Source organism: Girardinichthys multiradiatus, chromosome 10 (genome assembly GCF_021462225.1).
Source record: "Girardinichthys multiradiatus isolate DD_20200921_A chromosome 10, DD_fGirMul_XY1, whole genome shotgun sequence".
Lineage (NCBI taxonomy): Eukaryota > Metazoa > Chordata > Actinopteri > Cyprinodontiformes > Goodeidae > Girardinichthys > Girardinichthys multiradiatus.
Window position 1 is genome coordinate 19,416,989 of NC_061803.1, and position 26,346 is coordinate 19,443,334.

The window sequence follows — 26,346 nt, forward strand, 5'->3', positions numbered from 1 at the left end:
AATGTAAATTTCTATCTGCTGTGTCATTTGGAAGTCAAGTGAATATACAATACGCAATATATATTGTCACTGGAAATACTTTGCGCTGTTCTAACAGATATAATTTATGTACTGTAAGTATTAGGTTTTAAAGCTTTGTTCATAAAAATTCTAAAATATTTTGATGTGTTATTTTCTACTAATTTTTCATTGTTTTCTTTTAAATACCACAATTTTCAAATAATTTTAGATTTTTGTATCTGATTAAATTTTACTTTTATTTATTTTTTCTTTTACAAATTATGACATCTAATAATCAGTTACTCCGCCCTTGAATAGCCTTTTTACCAAAATACTTTTTACTATTGCAGGACAAATTTTTACTTCTACTTGAGTAAAATATATCAATGACATACTACCCTTGAGCACAAATTTTGGCTACTCTACCCACCTCATTCTCATTGAATACTTTCTGTACAAAGTTGAATGTGCTGACAACAAAATCACACAAAAATCATCAATGGAAATCAAATTTTTTAACCAATGGAGGCCTGGTTTTGGAGTCACCCACAAAATTAAAGTGGAAAAACACACTACAGGCTGATCCAACTTTGATGTAATGTCCTTAAAACAAGTCAAAATGAGGATCAGTATTGTGTGTGACCTCCACGTGCCTGTATGACCTCCCTACAATGCCTGGGCATATTCCTGATGAGACGGCGGATGGTCTCCTGAGGGATCTCCTCCCTGACCTGGACTAAAGCATCCGCCAACTCCTGGACAGTCTGACGTTGGTGGATGGAGCGAGACATGATGTCCCAGATGTGCTCAATTGGATTCAGATCTGGGGAACGGGCGGGCCAGTCCATAGCTTCAATGTCTTCATCTTGCAGGAACTGCTGACACACTCCAGCCACATGAGGTCTAGCATTGTCCTGCATTAGGAGGAACCCAGGGCCAACCGCACCAGCATATGGTCTCACAAGGGGTCTGAGGATCTCATCTCGGTACCTAATGGCAGTCAGGCTACCTCTGGCGAGCACAAGGAGGGCCATGAGACCCTCCAAAGAAATGCCACCTCACACCATTACTGACCCACTGCCAAACCAGTCATGCTGAAGGATGTTGCAGGCAGCAGATCGCTCTCCACGGTGTCTCCAGACTCTGTCACATGTGCTCAGTGTGAACCTGCTTTCATCTGTGAAGAGCACAGGGCGCCAGTGGTGAATTTACCAATCCTGGTGTTCTCTGGCAAATGCCAAGCGTCCGGCACGGTGTTGGACTGTGAGCACAACCCCCATTTGTGGACGTCGGGCCCTCGTACCATCCTCATGGAGTCGGTTTTTAACCGTTTCTGCAGACACATACACATTTGTGGCCTGCTGGAGGTCATTTTGCAGGGTTCTGGTAGTGCTCCTGTTCCTCCTTGCACAAAGGCGGAGGTAGTGGCCCTGCTGCTGGGTTGTTGTCCTACGGCCTCCTCCACGTCTCCTGGTAGCGCCTCCAGCGCTCTGGACACTGCGCTGACAGACGCAGCAAACCTTCTAGCTACAGCTCGCATTGATGTGCCATCCTGGATGAGCTGCACTACCTGAGCCACTTGTGTGGTTTGTAGAGTCCGTCTCATGCTACCACGAGTGTGAAAGCACCACCAACATTCAAAAGTGACCAAAACATCAGCCAGAAAGCATAGGTACTGAGAAGTGGTTTGTGGTCCCCACCTGCAGAACCACTCCTTTATTGAGTGTGTCTTGCTAATCACCAAAGATTTCCCCCTGATGTCTATTCTATTTGTACAACAGCTGTGAAATTGATTATCAATCAGTGTTGCTTCCTAAGTGGACAGTTTGATTTCACAGAAGTTTGATTTACTTGGAGTTAGTGTTTAAGTGTTCCCTTTATTTTTTGAGCAGTGTATATAATAAACCACCAAAAGGTTTTTATGCACAGCACATCCCTAAAAAATGGTTAAGCACTGCACTATTAAGGTGTGAAAAAAACCTGGATTAATGTTGTTCAATTATTTTAAAGGTTTTTTTTTTTTTTCAAAATCCTGGTTCTTTGGAGGAAGTATTAAAAAAAAACCAAATGAACAATGGCTTAAGATTTAGCCCAGGCCCAAGCATATGTCAGGCTGAACACATTCTGCAATGCAGTCCAAAAGGTGCTTCTGCTGCAAAATAGCTTCATGAAGATTAGTATAGGACTCTGTTCCTGATACTTTAGTAATCTTGGCCAAGAAAGAAGTCACAACCTCATACCAGGAGAACCTGGATCTGTACACCTTTATACAAAAACAGAGAGGCAAACCAGTGGATAAAGACATGCTTTATTATTCTGAAAGGTCAGTCTCTGGTCCCAGAGTTGAACCGCTGTATAACAGTCAAAGGAAACTTTGTGTTAAACATCAGGTCTGCTTCTTCTGTTGAGTTTAAAAACAGGCTATCATGAACACACCAAAACCTTCATGACCAGTCATACAAAGTGCATCCCTATGTACCTGAGACAAACACTAACAATTAACAAATCCAAAAATGTGCTTTCTAGTTTTACTGTGGTATTTTTGTGGCCGCTTTGAGGACTTCTGAAATGTCGACTTTATCTCCAAACTCCTTCTCTCGGTGCTCTAGTAATATTCCCTGCAGGACAATAACAAAAGAATGCTTTACAGATCATATCTCTACAATATATTTTATGTTCATTCTTGTCCCAGTAAAGATTTACCTGCTGCCCTCGTCCGATGACGAAAACCCCACCAAGGACAAAGCCTTCCCCTAAAATGTTCCCAATGAAGCCCTTTCTGAAGGCCCTCACTCCACTTAGCCAGACTCCCAAACGCATGAACGCCAGGAGCCCCATCTTCCGCTCACGGGGCCCATAAAACCTCCTCTGCAATTAAAGCAGAGTGATTCAGTCATGCAGATTTAAACAGATTTACTACAGAAACTCAATGAACCCAGTGTTTTGAAAATACATGCTGGTAAAACAAGCTGAACCTGGTCTGAAGAAAAGTTCCACTAATCATTTTTCTCTCTAGGGCAAACTGGCCAAACAATGTGTCAATTCATTACACAAAAATGCCTTAACCTTTTCGTCCAAGAAAATCTCCCCTTTGAAGTATGGTCTGAAGTTCTGGACCTCGGTTCCGACGTCCTCCTTCACCACAGCATACAGAGGGACCCCCAGCTTGTCCAGCTGGGGTTTCAGAGAGGAGAGCTCCGCAGCCTCCTGTTGGAAAGAACAGAACAAAATGGATAAACCACTGAAATACTTGTACTTGAAACTTCCCGAATGCTTTTACACTTTAGCTATTTATAAGTGTTACTGTGTCGGACGCACTTTAATTCATCACCAGAAACTTCCCTAAATAGTTTGAGAGACAATAGGTAAAAGAATGTTTTGTGTGGGAAGTTTAATATTTTAATGTCTACAAGAACATTGTATACTCCAAAATGCTGCTTAAAGGAGATTATAATTTCAAGTACTATAAGGTTCCTAAATATGTTAATGATTAGAGTTTGGACTGAGTTTGGACTGAATCCTTTGTCTCTGCTTGGGGACCAGGGATTGAATTAATCTCCCATTCTTAAAGTCTCTAAACTACAGTGGCTTACAAAACTATTAGCTCATGCACTTTTCTGAATTAAAAAAAAAAAAAAAAATTATAACCACTGTGTTTTATTTGACCTAAATATAGCCAGGCAGGACAGAACTACTGTTATTTTATTTACAACTACTGCATTGCAAAAAAGGAAAAAGGGAACAAGGGACCATAAAAGATGACAAAATTCAGAACAAAAATAATGCACAATAATTGTAAAGTAAAAAGAAAATGAAACAATTTTCTAAATGTTTTTGAAATACTGGGGCGCAGCGGTAGAGTGCACCACCCATGAACGGAGGCCTTAATCCTTGACGCAGCTGTCCCAGGTTCAAGTCCCGGCCTGATGACATATGCAGCATGTCTTTCCCATCTCTCCACCTCATTTCCTGTCTACCTACTTTCAGAAAAAATGGAAAACAAAGGCCACTAGTGTCACAAAAAAATTATAAATGTTTTTTAAATGCTAATAAAAGTATGCTGTGCATTAGTATTTACCCCTTTTATCCAGATACCCCAAAAAAGAAATCCATGATGACATTGGAGGAGCCACAGAGATGCACAGCTGGTGAAAAAATAATTGTGGAAAGAACTACTAGCTGTGCAGTCCACAATTCTGACCTTCATGGAAGCTATTGTTGAAAGAAAACTAGAAGTCCTGTTTGCAGTTTGCCACAAGCCATGTATGGTGATATTGCAAACATGTGGGAGAAGGTGCTCTGGTCAGATAACAAAATAGGAATCTTCTTGGTTTACACTTTATTGCCATGTGGTGCAAGAAGCGCAGAATCCCCTTAAACACACCATAAAAACTGAAATATGGTGGTTGCAGCATTATGCTATAGGAATGCTTTTCACCAGCAACGACAGGAGGGCTGGGCAGAGATGATAGAATAGAAGACGGAGCTAGAAACAGGGCAATGCTGGAAGCAAACCTGTTAGAGGCTGCAAACAGGTGACACTGGGGTGGAGGTTCAACTTCCAGCAGAACAACAACCCTAAAAGTACAGCCAGAGCTACAATGCAATAGTTTTGATCAAAGCCATATGCTGTGATCCATGTTGTTCTCAGACTATCCAATCTGACTGAGCTTGGGCTGCTTTGCAAAGAAGAAAATAGGCAAAAATCAGTCTTTTAATGTGCAAAACTGCTACAAACACCCCAAAACATTTGCGGCCATAATTGTAGCAAAGGGGGTTGTAAAAAGTAATGACTCACTACTTTTCAGATTTATATATGTAAAAAAAATTTATTTTTTTAAAGTCTCCTTGTCCATCCTCTTCACAGTAGTGCACCACTTTGTGTTGGTCTCTCTCATAAAATCCTGCTGTAACTTGTTGAAGTCTGCAGTTGTGTGAAAACAAATACATTTAATGGGCGTGAATACTCTTGCAGGGCTCCATAGAGTGAACAGTTAGTGGATTAAAGTTACTGGACAGACTAACATTACCTCTCTGCACAGAAATCATCCAGGCCGCCGCACTGCCATGACGACCGCTCCAGACTTTTGCCACAGAGTTTTGGCCTTGAAAGTCTTTATTTCTGAGGAAAGAAATTAGGTTAAAGGGTACAAAGTTAAGCAAGTGATTAAAGGTCATGGAGGTCCAGCAGCACAATGGCGTTTTTCAATACTTTACAATTTTCATCAGTTTTATCAGTGTGTTTTTAATTCATTTCTTATTTAAATACGCAGTTCAGACCTACCTCCTTTCAGGGTTTTCAGCTCAGCTTCCTCCAAGAACATCAGAGTCGCATTCAGCGGTGGAGTCAGAAAGAAGTCCGTGAAGAAGTTCAGAACTCCTGTGATGAGGCCACCCACAGTGGCCACTGCGTCTCCCACGAGTCCCATTGCCATTCTCCTGTTGTTACTCTCCCTTCATCCAGACTACTTTAACCGCACCGCGACTGGAAGCGCATTTAAACTTCAACTCGGCGTGATTCTCCTCACTGTTGTCCAAACCCAGCCCCCTCTCTGTCGGACCCAGATACCGATCAGTCTGATTAACAGCAGCTGCGCTCCGATCTAATGATCCAGAGGAGGACTGTGCATTCGGAGAAGAAAAAAAAAGTCATCGTTACGCAGCACAGTTGACCCTCCTCCAGTTCAAAGGTCGTTGGAAAGTTTGGAAAATGCAGTGTCATTGCTGCGAAATACCAGATGTGGCAGAAAAACAAATTACAAAACAAAAACAACCCCCGACAGGCACATTGTTAGATGCTTGACATAAAATCACAGGAGCACTGAATTTGAATATAGATAAAGAACAGAACAACATTTTCTTTAATTATGTATGTATTTATGTGTTTTATTTATTTATTCGTATGTGCAGATGTAAAAAAGATTTCTTTCGTTTTTGCCACACTTCCATTTATCAGCTAATCGAACAAATGAGCAAAAACAACCTAATACAAAAATCTGTTCAATCAGTCAAATGATGATTTCATTTTTTAAGAAAAGAAACCAAACTGTCCCCATATGAAAATATATTTCCCCCTAAACCCAATAACTTGAAGTGTTTGTGATAACTGGCAAGGAGTCTTTTACATCTTTGTGGAAAAATTTTGTTCAACTCTGCTTTGCAGAATTGCTTTAACACAACCAGATTGGAGAGGTTTGAACATAAATCTCAATTGGATTTTAGTCCAGACTTTGACCAGGCCATTACAAAGCCTTTTTTGAGGATTTCAGAAATTGACTTGCTGCTTTGAATCACTGACTCAAGTGTTTCTGAGCTTAAGGTCTCAAACTGATGGCTGGGAGTCTCCTTCAGTATTACCAGCATGAGAGCACAGTTCATGGTTTCATGTGGTAAGCTGTCTAGATCCTGAAGGAGCAAAGCAGCCCCGTACCATGATACTGCCACCACCATGTCCGATTGCTGATGTTCTTATTCTGAAAGGCTCGTTTAGTTTGTACACTTGATATCCAGCTTCCAATAAGTTCCTTAATTGTCCCGTAAATCCAGAGAATATTTTCCCAAAAGCCTCAGGGATTATCGAGGTGATTTCTTTCCCCCAGTTGTTAGATGGACCTTTGTCTTGTTTATGATCAGCAGTGGTTTTCACCTTGCAACTCTTTGATGGATGCAATTTTCCCCAGTCACTTTCTTGTTATTGAAGTTCCTTCTTTACTGCAAATTATTGAAAGAATTTTGTTTTACAAATACAAATCTAAAAAAGGGTGGTGTGCATCTGTTTTCAGCCCGATAAAATACATTAAACAATGTTCTCAACTTCCTTTAACTGAAATTACAGCTGTAAGTCTATTGGGTCTCTATCAGCTTCTAGGTTGTCCTTGTTTTCATTTAAAGATGCATTTCTACCCCATTATCAAGTCTTCTGCAGCCTCTAACAGGTTTTCTTCCGGGGCTGCCCTGCATTTAGTTCCATCTCCGCATCAAACCTGAACAGCTTATCTATCTTTGCCATACTGTGGGAATGGTATTCCCACAGTATGATGCTGCCACCACCATTTTTCCATGTTGGGGATTGTGTATTCATGAACAACAACAATAGCATCTAGTCTGTAGACCAAAATATTCAATTTTGATCCCATTTGACCAAAGCTCCATCACCAGGTATGTGGTGTCTCCTACATGGCTTGTGGCAAACTCCAAACAGGACTTGTTGAAGTTTCTTTGGCTTTTTTGCAAATCTGATATGTATTGTGCGTGAATAATAGTTGTTGACAAATTCTCCCAACTGACCTTTGAAACTCTGCCGCTCCTTTAGAGTTAAAATTCTCTTTAACTTTATCCCTCATCTGTATGGCATGGATAAATGCCATCGTTTCTACTTTCCATATCAAAGTTCAACCTCAAATTAATGTTGTATTAACTCAAAATAAATCTCTCTTTGCAACTTAAAGAAATGGTTTGCAACCTGAGGAACATTATCCAGAGATTATACAAGGGAATTAGTTTGAGAATGGAACAAAAAAACAGAGGGGAGGTACTGAAAGTGTCTAAGACACATGAGCATGTCAGTTTCTCAGCTCTAGAAAATTGACTTAATATACAAATCAGAACAGGTCTCTGTGGTACACCAGCTGTTCTCCACCTGAAAGGTGGTCCTATTGCACACTCTGGATCTGTCATTTCTAGTAAGAAAACCCCCCCAGCACAAATTCACTAAAATAGGATAAGGAAGCAGAAGAAAAACTTTTGCAGAACTTTAAACAAAAATTAAACCAAAGTAGAAAAAATTGTTCAAAAACATTTGTTCCAACCACAATCAGTCAAGATGATAAGGATAGTCTATTATTTTTCTGCTTCCTTTTTCAATCTGTAGATAGAATTGTTTCTCTATGGTTGAAACCTATTCAAAGGTTCAGAAATGTATCAATTCTAAGAAATTAAAAGACAGTGTGTTTTTTGTCATAATTTTATCAATATTCGATTACTCGTATTTGGACCACTACAACCACTAGGACCATTATATACACAGTGAGACTTTATTATTGTTCAAATTCATCTAAAAGATGGAGCAGATATATAAAGAACTTGACTGACTTGATCTACTTTTCAATCCCCCTGTAAGTAACATAAAGATTTTTTTCAATAACAGACAAAAAAAAAACAAACAGATTGAATAGAAGCACCTTGGGTGAAAACTTTTTTTTTTACTGCGTAACATGTTTTTTTTCCTGTGAATTTACTAGTTTTGAGGGATTTTAACAGTTTAAGAGCCAGCTTCTAGGATACATCCTCTATTATCATTCTTTGAGAGATTTTTCAGTCTCCCTTGGCTGACTGAGAGCGTTCATTCTGATGAGGGGTCACGTTCAGCCGGAGCCGAGCTATCAGAGGTCCCACCCATATGCCGTCCCTCTGTCTCCTAAGATAAATTGTCCAGAAACATTACAAATAAAGATCAAACATCTTACAAACATTTCATAATAATGCTGTATTTGTTTATCTGCAAACATACAGGTGAATAAAAAGTACATAATAAAGACTACAGAATGAGATACCTTTTTTTGGTCTTGAAGAGTGGGGGAACTGGGTTTTTGTGTCTCCTTTGCGATTTCACCAATGTCTTCTTCTTGATTAGGAAATGTCTCCTCTTGTGCAAGTTCTTCGCTCTGTGGAGCCGAGGCTGCCCAGTGTTGGGTGGGTTCTTCAGGTTTACCACTGTTTTCTTCATCAGCATTATCCTCCTAAGCATATATATATATATATAGATGTGGGTTAGATTATGGAAATGTAATATTCATATGTAGCAACACAAACCTTAGTTGATACAGTGTAGTGAGAAAGTATTTGCTCTCTTACAAATTTGCTTTTGTCTGCTTCCTTATCTGGCCTAACTGTTTCAGACAATCGAAGGAATATTCTTAGTCAAAGATGATCTAATCAAATCCATTGATGATTTCATTAGAAACAATATCATTGACATATATTTGAAAGGGTTACAAGCCTTTTCTAAGGCTTTGGGACTTTAGTGATCCACAGCAGGTCATTACCCACAAATAAAGGTAAGAAAATAACTCAAATAACATCTAAAGCCCTAAAGGTTTAGTTAAGGTCAATGATCATGATTCAGCAATTACACAGAGACTGGAGAAAACCAAGTGCCAAGGTAAAAACCACTGCTGACCAAAAAGAACAAAACACTGTGTAGCATTTAACAAAAATGCATCCTAATGATCCCCAGGAGATTTTGAGAAAATATTCTATGGACTAACAAGAGAAAAATGGAACTGTTTGGAAGCACTGTCAAATATGGTGAAAAACTGGGTAACAATTTTTCAGAAAAAGAACATCTAGGCAACATCTACGCATCCTGGTGGTAATAATAATAATGATAATACATTTTATTTATAGTGCACTTTACATGTAAACCTCAGTGCTACAAAGTGACAATTAAAACATTAACCAACATATAAAAATATAACATATAAATATTTAAAATCTAAAGTTAAGCTCTAAATCATAAAACCCTGAAAACAAAAATGTTTTCAGTTCTTTTTAGGCTCAGGTTGCCTTTATTTTAAAATTGTTTTCAGAGTATGTTTTGACAGTAGTCAGACAGGAAATGTTGTGGAAAGAGCTCAGAAAGCGTCAACGAGCCGGGATTCGATCCCACGACAGCCTGCGTTGAGGACTAAGGTCTCCGTACATAGGTTGTGTGCTTAACCCCCCAAATCTTGTACTGAATCCGAACAGAAATGGGAAGCCAGTGAAGAGAGTATAAAATTGGGGTGATGTGGTCATATTTTCATGTTTGTGTTAGCAGTCTAGCAGCACTACTTTGAATAGCCTGTAACTTTTGTAAGTTTTTATTAGAAATTCCATACAAGGAGTTGTAATAATCCAGCCTTGAAGAGATGAAAGCATGGATGAGTTTTTCAGCGTCTGACTGGGTGAGGGATGGACGAAGAGGTGCAATGAGTTTCAGATGAAGGAATGAAGCTATGCAGGTGTTTTATGTGGGAGTCAAAAGAGAGGTGAGGGTCGAACCGTACTCCAAGACTTGTGACGGAGGAGAGTTTAATGTCCTGACCAGAAAATGTTAGTGAGTTTATTGTGGATGACTGCAATTGATGTGGAGTACCAACCAGAATAGCATTCCAGTAGTATTGTGATGGTTTGAGGATCAATAATTCTTTTTCACATAATACCAGGTTGGTTTAGATAGTGTCTTTCCTTTAATAAATGAAATCATTTGAAAATACCATTTTGTATTTACTCAGATTAAAACTTATTTCATGGTCAGCAACAGTTAAGTGTAACAAAAAAGTATAGCAGCTCTCATACAACTCTGTGTAGCCCGAATCGCTAAACGATTAAAACCGACCCCACCAAAAAACAACAAAGACAAAACTGTTGAAAAACAAACAGCAAAAGATATTTGAATCTGTTAAGGCTTCAGGACTGGATAAGATTTCAGTTTTGTCCTGGTTGAGCTGTAAGAAATGTCATGCATAGTTTGATATCCAAAACTGAGTTAAAAAGCATGCCTCTGACTCGTCACTGTTATGCTCTGTTACCCGGAGCTAAAACTATCAGTGGTATCACTCTTATGACTTCTCTGCCTGTTGACACAAGAAGAAAGGTCTGGGTAAGCATTGAATAACTGGGTCCTGTAGGTTTTTCCTGAGCAGACTTTAGCTTCTCAAGCTTTTCGCTGCTGCAAATACTAAAAAACAAAGTATTTATCAGTGAGCAACCTTTTCCTGGTTCTGAAGAGGAAGAGAACTGAGTTCTTGTGTCTCCTGTTTGGTGTCTGTCATGGGTTCTTCTTGTTCTTCAATTGGGAATATCTTCTTGTTTGTGAGCTCCTCGCTCTGCAGAGTAGAGGTTGTCTCCACTAGGACAGAGTCTTCAGCTTTATTTTTCTCTTCTTCATCAACCTTGAAGTGAGACATAAAAAAGAAGCTGAACTGAATATGTTAAGGTGACAGCAAGAGGACCTTCTTGCTGCAAGGCAACAGTGGTACCAACTGCACTACCATGCAGCCCACAAACACAAAATATTTCACAAATAAAATCTGAAAAGAGTTTCATACATTTTATTAAATCCCCTGAATCAATACTTGCAAAACCCCCTTTTACTGCAAGTCTTTTGGGGAGTGTCTCTGGCAGATTTGCACTTCTAGAGACTGCTGCTGTTCTTCCTCTTATCTGTGAAAACCAATTTCTAAGACTTGTTACAGATTCAAAATCCTGATAGACATGAATGTTATCTGGTCTAAATCATGGACTATATATTTAGAGGTGTTGTACAGGAAGGTGCGATGTTCCTTTTCTTGCTGAAGATAGCATCCTGACAGACGTTGCCACAACCATGTTTCATGGCAGGAATTTTGTGTTCAGAGTAATGTGCAGTGTTGGGGTTTTCTGCACACAGTGTTTTACATGTAGGGCAAAAACTTTGATCCTATCTGACCAGAGCACCTTCTTCCATGTGTTAACTCTGTTCCCCTCATGGCTTGTGGCAAGCTTCAAACTGCACTTCTTATGTATTATTTTCATTAATGGCTTTCTTCTCCAATGCTTCTATAAATACCAGATTTCTAGAGTGCATGACTAATAGTTATCCAGACAACAGATCTTCCTACCTGAGCTGTGAATCTCCGGAGCTCCTTCTTTGTCATGGGGTGTAATGGCTGATTCTGTAATTATTGCTCTGCTTGCTTAGCCTGTCAGTTTAGGTGGAAGGAAATGCTTGGTAGGTTTGGGATATTATACAACAGTGGTGTAAAAAAGTGTTTTCCCCATTCCTGATTTCTAACTTTTTTTGCATGTTTGTCACACTTAAATATTATGGATCATCAAATACATTTAATTAGTAGTCAAAGAAAACACAAGTAAACTGAAAATTCAGTTTTTAAATGAAGATTTTTATATTAAGGAGAAAAAACCCAAACCTACATTGCCCTGTGTGAAAAAGTGATTAACCTCTGCCCCTCCAGGTTAAAACCTAAAGAGAAAGAAAGTAACTGAGATCTATCGGGCTGAAACAATTTTAAAGCCATCTTAAGCTTTGGGACTCCAGCGAACCATAAGGAGAACCATTATCCACAAATGGCAAAAACATGGAACAGTGAACCTTCCCAAGGGTGGCCGCCCAACCAAAAGTACACCAAGAGCGCAACAACTCATCCAAAAGGTCACAAAAGACCCCACAACAACATCCAAAGAACTGCAGACTTCAGTTGTGTCAGTTAAGGTCAGCGTTCATGTCTCCACCATAAGAAAGAGACTGGATAACACCGCATTTCAGAAATAGAACATCATACCAGCAGTAAAATGTGGTGGTGTTAGTGTGATGGTCTGGGCCTGATTTGCTGCTTCAGGACCTAGAAGACTTGATGTGATAAATGGAACCATGAATTCGGCTGTCTACCAAAAAATCCAGAAGGAGAATGTCTGGCCATTTGTTCATGGCCTCAAGCTGAAATGAACTTGGGTTCTGCAGCAGCTCAATGATCCAAAACACACATTTGTTTTCTTCCTTAATAATAAAAACCTTCATTTAAGAATTACATTTTGTGTTTACTTGTTTTGTCTTTGACTAATATTCAAATTTATTTGATGATCCAAAAGACTTAAATGTGACAAACATGCAAAAAAAAATCAGGAAGGGGGCAAACACAACTTTGTCCCTGACCTGTCTGCTGACCTGAAACCTAAGCTAACAGAATAAGAATAAAATAAGATGGAGTCTTTCCTCTACCGTTGCCACATGCAACAATTAGGCTTCAAGAGCCACCACCTGCAGGAACAAAAAATGTTGACATCTAGTTTACCTTCAGTTCACTGTCCTTTTCCTGGACATCAGAATTTTTTGTCAGGCTTTCTGGATCAGGAGAGCTTGGTTTCTCCTCAGCAGGCTCTGTAGTGGTTCCAGTGGGTGAATCAGTCTCTATGGTTTTCTCAGTCATCTGTTCAAAAATTCACAGTTCTCTCTTTCAGAGATTCTCACATGCTTCAAGTAATTATTTCAACAAGCAGCTTCGATTTGAAAGTATGTTCTGGACTACAATTTATGAAGGATTAAACACATTGTAAAGACAAAAACTTTACAAAACTAGCGATAATCATACATTTTGAGGTTCTTTCAGGGCTTTACTGGTTTTCTGCTCCTCTTTTGGCTCTACCTCTTTCGGCCCCTCCTCTTTCAGCTCCTCCTCATGCACTTTCTCTCTTTTTGCTTCTGCCAGCTGCTGCTCCAGAAGAGCAAACCTCTCTTTTTTCTGCAAAAATAAAGTGATACGTCAACGTGTCTAACTTTTTCTGACTAAATTAACATTATTGTATTGCATGTTGCTTTGATATATGTTGCTAGTACTCATGTAGGTATATAAAAGTATTTATTATCTTATTTTGTAGAAGCTTAAGGCAACCATGGTCCTGCAGGGTCTCTTTGCAGCTTGTAACCTTAAAGGTAAAAGGTGGCTGAGTTTTTGTTGCAATGTCTTTTAGTCTGATGAGCTTAGACTGTCTAAGCCTCTGTTATCCTCAAATAGCTTTCAAACCTGTTTAAACAACAAGGCTTTAAAATGGCAGCAACAATAGTAGAGGTTTAAGCTGAGTGAGACACAGTCACTTTGTGATGGGATCTGGTTATGTTGTTTACCTAACGTTCAAAAAAAGCATCAAAACCACAGAAAGCCTGGGGAACTATTAATAAAGACTACTTTCCAAGTCTTGAACACAAAGTATAAAACAAAATTAGAAGTGATTTAAAACTTTTGCACCTTGATTTCCGAATGACATGCAGAATTTGCTTTCATCCAAAAAAAGTACTTTGGACCACTGAGCAACAGTCCAGTGCTGCTTCTCTGTAGCCCAGGTCAGGCGCTTCTGCAGCTGTTTCTGGTTCAAAAGTGGCTTGACCTGGGGAATGCGGCACCTGTAGCCCATTTCCTGCACACACCTGTGCACGGTGGCTCTGGATGTTTCTACTCCAGACTCAGTCCACTGCTTCCGCAGGTCCCCCAAGGTCTGGAATCGGCCCTTCTCCACAATCTTCCTCAGGGTCCGGTCACCTCTTCTCATTGTGCAGCGTTTTATGCCACACTTTTTCCTTCCCACAAACTTCCCACTGAGGTGCCTTGATACAGCCCTCTGGGAACAGCCTATTCGTTCAGAAATGTCTTTCTGTGTCTTACCCTCTTGCTTGAGGGTGTCAATAGTGGCCTTCTGGACAGCAGTCAGGTCGGCAGTCTTACCCATGATTGGGGTTTTGAGTGATGAACCAGGCTGGGAGTTTTAAAGGCCTCAGGAATCTTTTGCAGGTGTTTAGAGTTAACTCGTTGATTCAGATGATTAGGTTCATAGCTCGTTTAGAGACCCTTTTAATGATATGCTAATTTTGTGAGATAGGAATTTTGGGTTTTCATGAGCTGTATGCCAAAATCATCCGTATTAAGACAATAAAAGACCTGAAATATTTCAGTTAGCGTGCAATGAATCTAAAATATATGAATGTTAAATTTTCATCATGACATTATGGAAAATAATGAACTTTATCACAATATGCTAATATTTTGAGAAGGACCTGTATAACTGTGAAGTGAGATAATGTGGAAAAATTTAAGGGGGTTGAATACTTGCAAGGAAATATATATTTGTAAAATACAGAAATTAATTAAGATGCCAAATAAAACTGGTCTCAAAGATACAACTTACTTGCAGTGAAGCACTTGCACACATGAACTCATTTTTGCATAAACTAAGGTATTAAAAGCAGACCATCTACCCATACATTTGAAAATATCTGGTATAGTGCCCTCTGTTGTCCACTAAAAAAACTGCTGCATACCTCTTTCTCATATTCGACATTTGATGTGTATTTGTAGAGCCAGTGAGCCAGATGCAGGATGGGGTTAACGGGTCGCTGCTCGGCCACTTCAGCCAGTCCCTCCGACAGGCACTGCCCCAGATGTTGCTTTATGTACTCCGAATCCATACTATCACTCTCCACACGAACACGGACTGAAACAATTATTTGAACCGCACGAAATATAAGCGAGGTGATTTGGGGACCTAAAAAAAAAACAGACAAAAGAAACTGTGCGAGTTAACGACGGTTAAATGTTTCTTTTAATATAAAAAAACAAAGACCTAATGTTCTCACATGTAATTACACCAAACGTGTGTTAAATGTTGCACAATGTTTTGGTTTAATCATAGCTAAGACGGACCTTACTACTGTGCATCGGATGTTGCGTTGTGTCTCCATGGTAACGGCGTCTCATTTTTATGACTCCCCCTTAATATTTTCAGACAGTTCCTACCTCGTACTTGCCTTTAATGCTGCAACTAATTTATCACCAATAAATTTGCTTTATTTTTTGCCTCGGTTTAACTGTAACTCACTTGGTAAATCATACACATAAGTGGAACAAAACAATGTAAACAAAACAAATGTAAATTTAAAGATCGAACTAACACTATTAAGCAGTTTAATAATGAATAAAGAAATGGGTAAAACATTAAAGCCATAACATTTTTATTGTATTTCTACTTTTTTATTGAGTAAATTTTTGATTTCAGCAGAATCACAAACTTAATTGCGTAAAGTGAGAGTCCTAAGAAGCTTTAGCTTTAAGCAGTCTGCTGCCATCTAGTGGTTACATTCTAAACTCATACGTATGCAAGTAGAACTTGTTTCTCTTGATAATGAGCGTGTCTGAATAAATTCAGCTTGAATAATTGTTGCATTGGCATCTTACAAATCATCAGGACCGTTTGTTGACATGCTGTTAATTTTAAGTTGAGCTAGTTTTCTAGTTTAAACTTGAATACCTTTTTTGTAAGCACCTCAGAAGCAGAGGCTTAAACAAGCTTCTGCTGCACATGCAGCAAATGAGGGCGCTGGACATGGCCTTTCCCCACTTAAAATTTCAATGCAATAGATAAAGAAGTATAGCTAAACACTCATCCTTGTCTTCTATCTGTTATGTTCAGTGTTGGAGCCAGCCATCATATTCTTATTTTATTAAGGGATTACAACATACACATAAGGTGGACTTCAATAATTTAAATCATTGAAAAGTTGATTGATTTTTGTAATTCAGTTCACAACATTAAAAGTCACATTTTATATAGATTTATTGCACACAGCGAACTACATTTCCAGTATTTGATTGATGTGTGATAATTTGATTGATTGATTGATGATGATGATTGTGGTTTGCAATTTGCATTGTTACTCCAGTCCCATAAAAAATTGCTTTTAATACAGAAAAGCTGGTCTACTAAAAACGTACTGTAACACCTTTTGCATGAATTACGCATCGATGTCATGTGGCATGGAGGCAATCAGCCTGTGGCTCTGCTGAGGTGTTAAAGAATTTCAGGTTGCTTTATTAGCAACCTTGAGCTTGTCTGCATGGTTGGGTTTAATCGACCCCTTTCTTACCATGGTCATTAAAGTTAGTACTAATTCTTTTGACAGTATGGTGGAAAATGAAATTGGCATCTCCATAAAGCTTGTCAGCAGCCAGAAGCATGAAGTGCTGTAAAACACCCTGGGAGGCATATGCTCTGACATTAGATTTGATAAGAGGACCAACAGCAGCAGATGAGATGGCTTCACAAATCATCACTGATTGTGGAATCTTCATTCTGAAACGCAAGCAGATAGGATGCTGTTCCTCTTCACTAATCCTAAAAATTCTGGGACCATGATTTTCTTTTTTTCTTTTTTTTATACCATGATTTTAAAATGAAATGCAGCATTTATTTATTTCGAAACGAGGACTTTGGACCACTGAGCAACGCTCTAGGCATTTTCCTCCTCAGCCCAGGTAAGACGCTTCTGACATTGTTTCTGGTTCAGGAGTGGCCTCTAGAGGCACCAGAACAGTCCCCCAGATGAATGCACAGCACTCTGTGAACATACAACTTCTTTCCAGATCACCTCTTTTGGCTTAACTAAATTGCCGAGGGTTTGTTTGAAGACTGTCAAGTCAAGAGTAACTATGACTGCGTAGGCCAAGGGTCTACAACCTGTGGCTCTGGAGCCACATGTCACCCTTTAGGCCCTCCAGAGTGGCTCTTCATAATGTTGCCCAAAAATGATGAAGACCTGACAAATGTTTTTAAATGTAAATGTAAAAAAGGCTAGTTCTAGCTTGTTTTGTGTTTTCCATTTCCACAAAAGAATGCCACTTATGATTCAAGTAATTCTTTTTGTTTATTCTTTTCTACATTATACAGATTCTTTCTTCATTCTCGATCATTTTGGAATGTTTCATTTAAGAAAATAGTTTTATTGTCTTCTCACAAAAGTTTGACTTTGTTCTAATACCTAATATTAGATATAAATTTCAAAGCTTTGATTTAAAGATAAAGCATAAACAATGTATACATTATGTGTTCATAAACGTTACAAATCTAACTTTTTTCATAGGACCACGTTGGTTTGGTGGGTTTAGACAAATTTTATTTATTAAGGACGAGGGCAAAAATGGCTCTTTGGATTGTAAAGGTTGCTAACTCCTATTGGTCATTTCATAATATAACATGTCTGTATTTAAATTGTTTTTATTTATCTACTTAAATGGTGGGTTTTTATTAGCTGCAAGGAATAATCACAATTAAGGGGAAAAAAACCCTCTTGAAATATATCAATTTGGGTGCAAAGAATCTAATTTATGAATTTTACCTTGTAAATTGAATTACTTAAGTCTATTACCTTTTTGATGATATTCGAAAACACTGAGGTTCACCTGGAGGTTGTAAAGACAGAAGCAGGTCTCATGCGCATCATCAGCTGCACCCATTCATTCAGGTAAGTTAACTGTGCGCTTATAGATCTGCAGTGATTTACAGTAGCTGCCAGCCGGCTGGAGCTCCGCGTCACTCCTCTGATCTGCACTGTGGCTGGTATTCTGGGAAACGGGTTCCTGAGCTACCAGCTGTGTGGGAACGGGACGTCGTCAAAGGTCTGAACTGATCCCACCTGGAGCAGCTCCTCCGGTTTCACTGCGGGCCGCCTGAGTGCGTCAGGAACAGCTGGCCCACGGCCCCGCAGCGGCTGCCACAAGCGGGGAACTAACATTCACAGGGATTGAGGATTTGGTGGAATATTTGTGCAAGCAAGGTAAAACTCTACACGCATGCTGGCAGCGCACGAACTCACAGGCTTTTAGACTGCAGATTTAAAGGCCTGTCTTGGAAGTTCAGTTGGTTATTAGGGGATCTGGTCACATATAATCAGGTTTCAGTTTCTCAGTGAAAAACTGAATGATGAGGGTTCTTTTTTAAGGAGGGTTCTAATAAAGGTTGCATTGTTATTTTCACTACATCACGTTACAGTTTTTGGCAAAGAAAGTAATGTGTTGCTGTCTGAAAATGTAAAAGCAGAGTATTATAAAAGGCTTTATTTCTTTCCTTGTTAAATTAACAAGCAGAAAAAAACCCCCAAAATATGTCATTTTTCTGTCAGCATGGGTGGTTTTATTCCAACACATGTAAAACAGTTAAGTCTAATTTTGGACAAGGAATATTCAAGGCACTGCTTTTAAGCATGTGCTCATTGGAATAATGGAAAATCATTATTTTGTGACACAATATTGTAGGAAATTGGTTGTCATACTCAGGTCTTTGTCCTCATTCAGCTAGTGAATGATCAGCTTCCTTTAGGCACCTTATTAGAAGACTTTGCAATCTTTTATCCTCCCCTTTAACACCTTCTCCCACAGAGGCAAAGTGTTATTTTTAGCCGATGTCCTCATGGCAAATTGGCAAGATCTCATGATGCGGTGGATGCTCATAAGTACCCATTCTCTGCCATTAATCCATGTTACCCATATCAATGATATTGGAGCATAGAGGCGACCTGCCTCCATGCAGGCAGCTAGAGCAGATCTCTGGACATGGTGGAGGACATGGAAACTGGTGTTCATTTATATCTGTCAACAGAGAATCTGAAACTTTTATCTAACAGGATGGGCTCCTGGAGGCCCAGCAGTAGGGCTGATACAAATTTCACCCCAGATGGAGAACATCTTTAGGATCTTGATTTGAGTTGATTCATGAAGTCTGATTTATGTATTGAGAATTTGTTGTGTTCTGCTTTTTCACTGCTTTTTCTAAAGGTTGATTCCATACATTGTATGTAAATGTGCACATTGCTGTTGTCTTCTTTTGCCTGAGTGTGTTTGTGCATCTTGCATCACATGCTCTTGGACGCAGAAGGTGTCGGTTTTGAGTTTCTTTCACCACGTGAGCTCCTGTGACTGCTTGGCTGAGACTGTATTTAAAAGGTGAAGTAAGGTTAAACCTAATAAATTATCTATGTCTTTTCATGTACAATTCCATACTTAAATCTGACTACTGTTATACAAACACACCAGCTCCCTTTTGGTTGTGTGTTTTTCAGAGCTAATAGCTTCCCATGGTCCCTCACGAGATGGATAGAATATTCTCCATATGACTTCCAAATCTCATATGTCTGTGCAGTCAGTCCAAAGGCCAAATGGGTCAATTTGAGACAGAAAATACCTGTGTAGAAGGTTGTGGGATTATTAGTTTGTTACATTTAAAACTCATGTAGTACTTTACGAAAGTATTCACACCCCTTGGGACACAGAAAATGTGGAAGAAAGTGCTCTGGGCAGATGGGCAAAATATTGAGCTACAAACACAAAAGTGCTTGTGAAAAAAAACTAACACTTCCTTAACACACTGTTCACTTTGTGAAACATGCTGGCTGCAGCATTATGCTGTGGAGATGCTTTTTGTCAGCGGGGACACTTGTCAGAGTCGATGTGAAGATGAATGAAGGTATAAGAGAACAATATTTGGAAAAACCTGTTAGAGGCTACAAAAGACTTGTGACTGGTGTGAAGGTTCATCTTCCAGCAGTACAACAACCATAAACACACAGCTAGAGCTACAATTGAATGGTGTAAGAATATTTAAGTGTTGAAATGGCCCAGTCAAGGACCTAGATTCAGCTGGGAATCTTTGGAAAGTGTTTGGAATTGCTATTCACAGATGCTCTCCATCCATTATGACTACACTATTTTGTGTGGAAGAATGATCAAATACTCAGATGGGCAAAGATGCAATAGAGATACTCCAAAAGACTAGAAGATGTAATTGTAGTGAAAGGTGATCCTACAAAATATTGTGTCCCAAAAGAAATACACTAAAGTTTGTGGTTATAATGTGACAAAATGTGGGTATGTTGTCTCCATATGTCAGAATCTATTTATTAACCTACAGAGTTTGGTCCACATTTCTACAAATTCATGCTTGGATCTGAAAATCTCCAAAATATGCAATATAATCACATAAGATTTAAATGTTGTTGTCTGCGATGGACTGGCGACCTGTCCAGGGTGTACCCCGCCTCTCGCCCACAGACTGCTGGAGATAGGCACCAGGTTCCCCGCGAACCACTATGGAATAAGCGGTAGAAAATGACTGACTGACTGACATAAGTCAGGTAAACCAACTTTAAGACCCAGAAACCCCTATCTCACCTCTATTATTCGTCACTAGCCAACCATGGCATTCACATTCCATGGTTGGCTAGTGTGATGAAGAAGTGTCTACATTACCCCGTCTATATCCTCAGCCAGAATGTCACAGATCATATTGGTCTTCGCTGACATGCAAGATGATATATACTGTATGTTACTGTCAGGGAAGGCTTCTGAAGTCTCTCTTTTCCCTCCACCATCCTTGGTTTCTCAGTTTTCCACCATTTCGCAGTTTGGCTGGCTGATGGATGAGTGGCCATCTGCATCAACTAGTTCTAGGGTTGCAAGTAAACACAAACCAGGGGTACTTTCCATGAGAAGTGAAATAATACATAAACAGAGAGGAAAGATATTAAAGACAAAAAAGATGAAAAGTTGTCATTAAGTGCTCTGGTAGCCTGACCCTGTAGTACCAAAACTATAGAAACTGTTATGCTGTTATTAGTGCTTTTGAAGAAAAGAAAAAATAGAAAAACATTTCTTTCAGGATGAAGAAAACCTCAAAATTTTAAAAATAGTTAACTCACATATGAACAAAATAAAATACCACATGTATATCTACAATTATAAGCACCTAGCACTTTAATACAATATTTTCAATACAGAAGCATTACATTTTTACAGTTCAGATGGATATGTACAACATTTTGAAAAAAGTATCTCTCTTTGCCCTTTTTGCCACAGTACAATCACAAACTCCTGCATGTTGTAATTCGATTTTGTAGTTTGAAATTGTGATTTTTTTTTGCACTTTACAAAAGACAATATGAAAAGTGTGTCATGTATCTGTATTTTTCCCCTTTTACGCACTGAATTGTAGAACCACCATGTGCTGTAAATACAGGTGCAAATATTTTGCAGTAGGTATCAACCTTGCACATCTAAAGACTGAAACATTTGACCATTCCTTTTTTCAAGATGGTACAGAGAGCATCTGTGAACACCAGTTTTTAAGTTTTGCTCTAACTGACATTTTCAAGCCTTTATTTCTGTAAATTATGATTTTCTGCTTGCAGCCTAATTGAAACACAACATTTAAGATTAGAATATTACATCAGACCAATTAAAAATCTCTTTTTAATACAGTCATTTCTGGATAAAGAAATAATATGATGGTTGTTTTGAATATTTTCTGTTGTCATTGATAGTAAGTAATAACAATAGTCTGGTTCAAAAGTCTCTGGCACTCTCATTTTCTAGGTAAGAAGCTAGAGGTTTATTATCTACTACTGGAAACTGTTTTAAGCAAATGATGTCACAATCTACTGCATTTAGAGTTTATTTTAAACATTTTGGTCTATTTAATAGTTGTTTTTTTTTAGTGATTCTCCTATGTTTACATTTGTTGTCATGTGATTGATCTGTTTTGGTGTTTTTCCTGGCTTACTCAATAGTTTCCCTCAGTGACTTGGTTTCATGCACTACCGCATATGTTCCTCATCGGTTTATTTACTCAAATAGGTTGAATTCAGTATTCAGACTCCCCAGGAAACAGTGTCTTGCAAACCACCGTTTGCAGCAATTACAGCTGCAAGTCACTTTGGATAAGTCTCTATGAGCTTGTCACATCTTGCCACTGGGATTTTTGCCCATTCTTTAAAGAAAAACTGCTCCAGGTCCTGCTCCACAGATTCTCAATTGGATTGAGGTCTGGACTTTGACTAGGTCATTCCAACACATTTAAATGTTTCCCCTTTAACCACTCAAGTGTTGCTGTAGCAGTATGCTTCAGGTCGCTGTCCTGCTGGAAAGTGAACCTCTGTCCCACTCTCAAATCACAGGCAGGCTGACACAGGTTTTTCTCAAAGATGTCCCTGTATTTAGCGCCATCTGTCCTTCTCTCAACTTGGACCAATATCCCAGCCCCTGCCGCTGAAAAACATCCCCATAGTATGATGATGCCTTCAAATTTAACTGTGGGGATGCTGTTCCTGGGTGATGGTTTGCACCAGACATTGGGTTTTTTCTTGGTGGCCGAAAAGTTTAATTTTAGTCTCACCTGACCATATAACCTTCCTCCATACATTAGGGGAATCTCCCACATGCCTTTTGGCAAACTCAAAACATGCTTTTTTTGGCTACTCCTCCATAAAGCCCAGCTCTAAGGAGTGTACGGCTTATTGTGGTCCAAGGAACTCTGCAACTCATTCAGGGTTACCTTTGGTCTGTGCTGCCTCTCTGATCAATGCCCGGTCTGTCAGTTTTGGCCGGTGGCCCTGTCTTGACAGATTTGTTGTGGTACTGTGTGCTTTCCCTTTGAAGATGATGAATTTGATGGTACTCTGGGGGAACATCAAAGATTTGGATATTTTTTGTAACCCCACCATGACTTTTACTTATCACCAGCTTTGTCCCTGACTTGTTTAGGGAGCTCCTTGGTCTTCATGGTGCCTCTTAGTGGTGTTGCAGCATCTGGGACCCTTTAGAAAAGGTGGGTTTATATTGACAGATTATATCACACTTAGATTGCATGCAGGTGGACTTCATTTCACTAAATGCGTCAGTTTTGAAAGTAATTGGTTGCACCAAAACGTTTTAGGGGTGTCATAGAAAAGGGGGTGCATACATATGCGAGTGGCAATTTTCAGTTTTTTTTTATATTTTATTCTCATTTCACATTACCAATTTAGACTATTTTGAGTAAGTCCATCGCAAAACAGCCAGTCAATCATTTTCTATACCGCTTCTTCCATCGTGGGTCGCGGGGGGAAGCTGATGCCTATCTCCAGCAGTCTACGGGCGAGAGGCGAGGTACACCCTGGACAGGTCGCCAGTCCATCACAGGGTAACACAGAAACAACCATGCACACACTCATTCACACACCTAAGGGCAATTTAGAGAGACCAATTAACCTAACAGGCATGTCTTTGGACTGTGGGAGGAAGCCGGAGTACCCGGTGTGAACCCACGCATGCACGGGGAGAACATGCAAACTCCATGCAGAAAGACCCAAGGCCGGGAGTCTTGCTGCAAGGCAACAGTGCTACCAACTGCGCCACCATGCAGCCCCCCATCACAAAACACACATTAAAAAAAATATTTGAATTGGAAAGTAACAAAATAGGTAAAAAGCCCAGAGGGGTAAATACTTTTGCAAACACTGTATGCACTCCTTGGTTCCATTACTCCATGTAAGATCCTCTCTTGTCCATACCCTGCTGTGTGCGGTCAAGTCCTGTTTTCTAAGTTCTGTTCATTAAAATCATGTGTTCTTACCACACTCCTGCCTCGTCTCTGCATTTGGGTTCTTAACACTTTATCTCTACACTTAGAGATAAAGTGTAGAACACATAGTTGTTTTTGAACATTGTTGAATGCTGCTAATACTCTAAGAACTTACTGTTGTTGAGAAATGCATGTAGATAAACATACCAAGAAAACCCTGTGTAAGAAAAAAAACTACATTAAATGCACTTAACTGGCATGCTAGGCAACATGAAATGAGCAAGTAGATAGAAAAGCAGGTCTGAACGGAGTACACTATCTATAACTGACCCGTGGGGGCAGCAATGCCTCTGAACAGTTGCTTGACTTTTGCTAATTTGATTATCAGTAAAGCAAGAACAGAATGGTAACGTGGCAGTTTATAAGAAATTGGATTCAGACTGACAGCCATGTGGCAGGATGCTGCTCAAACACTGTTTTTTAAGAAGTAAGATGCAAAAACCAAAGCAATTAGGTTATAAAGCAAGAGAACAACTCTTCATATAAGTTTTTTCCTTGCACAAATAACTGGGACTTCAAAATAATGTTATAAGACAAATTATCAACAAGGCATATAAAAAACTGAGGGGAAGCATGCTAATGTTAGCTTGCTATTTCCACAAACTCATCCTTATGTAAAGGTACTGAGCGGAAGCAAAATGCAATTTTACTGATACTCTTTGTAGCAGCAGTCTTTCAGAAAATGAATAATAAAGCTGTTGATGGAACATTATTTTCTAGCAGCTTTCCAAATCCGAGGCAAGCCCTTGTTGGGACAATGACTGCTGTCCAGAAACTGAAACAAAATATTAGTTGCTGTCAAGAAAGATGAAAAAAAAAAAACCTCTTAACATTATTATTATTACTGCTTTTCTAATTCTGGTGACATGAGTTTGAGTTCATATCCTTGCACTAGACTGTTTATTTACTTTCAAATTAAACATGTGTCCTACCTTGTGAAATTACAACAATGCTTGTTAAAAACAGATTGTAGATTTTTATGAGTCATGCAAAAATATAAAATTATTAAATTAACACCATAATTTTGTTATTTATGCAGTTCAAATGTCATTCAAAAACCAGATGGTTAATGAATCGTATCAGGTGAAATAACATGTTTACTTATTCTAAAGCATAACATTCAGAAAAATAAAATCAAAGAATAAACTTAATTTCATAGGGTCATAAATTACAAAGTACATTACCTTTTACAAAAATAATAAAGCTACAACATTTTTAAATAAACACATATGACTCGATTAAATGGTGAAAATCTTGTTCTAAAAAGAAAATATTTATTTCCATCCCCCATGCAAGACGAGGCGACAGGTCTTTTTTTGACACTGGCAGGCTTTCGGTTGTGGGATCTTTAAAAATGGACTTTTGATGGCTTCAGCAGTTGCATCTTGATGTAATGTAATCAGAAAATGTTCCCGTAAGCCAATGAGAAACACATCTATTCTAATGATGTGTATTTTAAGATTGGCTCACCTTTGAGAGCAGTGAGGCCCTTGCTTTCTAGAATGGGAAATTTGAAAGGTAATGATGTGAAGGGTGCAGGCAATGAAATATTGAGCTACAGGTAAAGCAAGGTGGTTTTGGACCACTAATTTCGGCTGAAACAGAGTATTTCTAGGTACGATAAATTATTGGTTTTGTTTAAAGGAAACTCTAGGGTCAATGTCAGAGGTGTGCTGTGTATCCATGATAGACAGCTTTCTTGAGTGATAGGGTCCCGTGGGGGACGGTAGGGGGTCTGTGAAGTGTCGGTAAGCCAACAGATGGAGAGGCTTGGTGTGTTCAGGGTCCCGTATAACCTAGAAGGAAGTAGAGAAGAGTCAGTAAACTAAGCTGGCATGCTGTCCTGTTTATCGGAGGGATGTGAGACGCTGAGCGAGCCAGGAATGAGCAGACTCATCGGGCTTCTGAAACATGATGCTCTGTCCTGATTGCCTGTGGCAGCTGTGCAGCCATCGTATCTCTGTGAGTGTGTGCGTCTCTGCACAGGATGCATGATTCTGTGCTTCAAATGAGATGGTTCAAAGAAATGTTTGAATAAGATAATGTCTGTAATCAGCCGAACATGGGTCTGTCCCATCATTTTCACTGATTGGTATTTTATTAAGTGTGTTCCTGGTTTGTTTGTTTTAATGATTTATGCCATGTTTATATTTCTTTCTTGGATAGTTTGGCAGATTTTACACCCTAAATGGGTTGGTGTTTTTTCAAGGACATTACAAGCATGCAAAAGTTAACCATATGCAACATTTGGAAAACTCATTAACAGTACATATCTCTTATTCAAGATTTTTGACATATAATAAGTAAATTTCCAATGGCAAGGAGATTGCCAATTAATTTTGTGCAAAGTGCACTCGGCCCTTCAGGCTGGGACAAGTATCACCAGCTCCAGTCCTAAACTTTTTCGGGACAGGGGCTCTCCAGCACTGCAGTTGGAGACTCCTGGTCGGAGTTTTAACAGTACCACAATTTATACAAAGGGATATCAGTTCTCTTGGTAAATAGAACAGCAACCATAATTGCAACACCTCCACAAATATTGGCACCTCTGATAAAGAGGTAGAGAAAGGCCTTTCAAGAAATTGTTGCAGT

General features: G+C 39.2%; 1 protein-coding gene and 1 pseudogene across 5 annotated transcripts; both read right to left on the reverse strand.

Moving 5' to 3' along the window:
- Positions 1–2,289: 2,289 nt before the first annotated feature.
- LOC124874611 lies at positions 2,290–5,622 on the reverse strand (annotated as a pseudogene).
- Positions 5,623–8,019: 2,397 nt separating this feature from the next.
- Positions 8,020–15,300, reverse strand: dydc2 (DPY30 domain containing 2). Of its 5 annotated transcripts, none has more exons than XM_047376037.1 (7): positions 15,234–15,300; positions 14,852–15,024; positions 13,131–13,280; positions 12,834–12,968; positions 10,752–10,934; positions 8,553–8,738; positions 8,020–8,416 (listed from the first exon to the last, which is right to left on the reverse strand). In XM_047376037.1, the coding sequence occupies exons 2-7, from the start codon at positions 14,996–14,998 to the stop codon at positions 8,342–8,344; spliced, it is 876 nt and encodes a 291-aa protein (XP_047231993.1). In that variant the 5' UTR covers positions 14,999–15,024; positions 15,234–15,300; the 3' UTR covers positions 8,020–8,341. The 5 variants fall into 5 exon arrangements, with proteins under 5 accessions (XP_047231993.1, XP_047231991.1, XP_047231992.1 ...); XM_047376035.1 differs by having other exon boundaries at positions 14,852–15,075; positions 15,234–15,299; XM_047376036.1 differs by lacking the exon at positions 15,234–15,300 and adding an exon at positions 15,167–15,218 and having other exon boundaries at positions 14,852–15,075.
- Between the last annotated feature and the right edge of the window lie 11,046 nt (positions 15,301–26,346).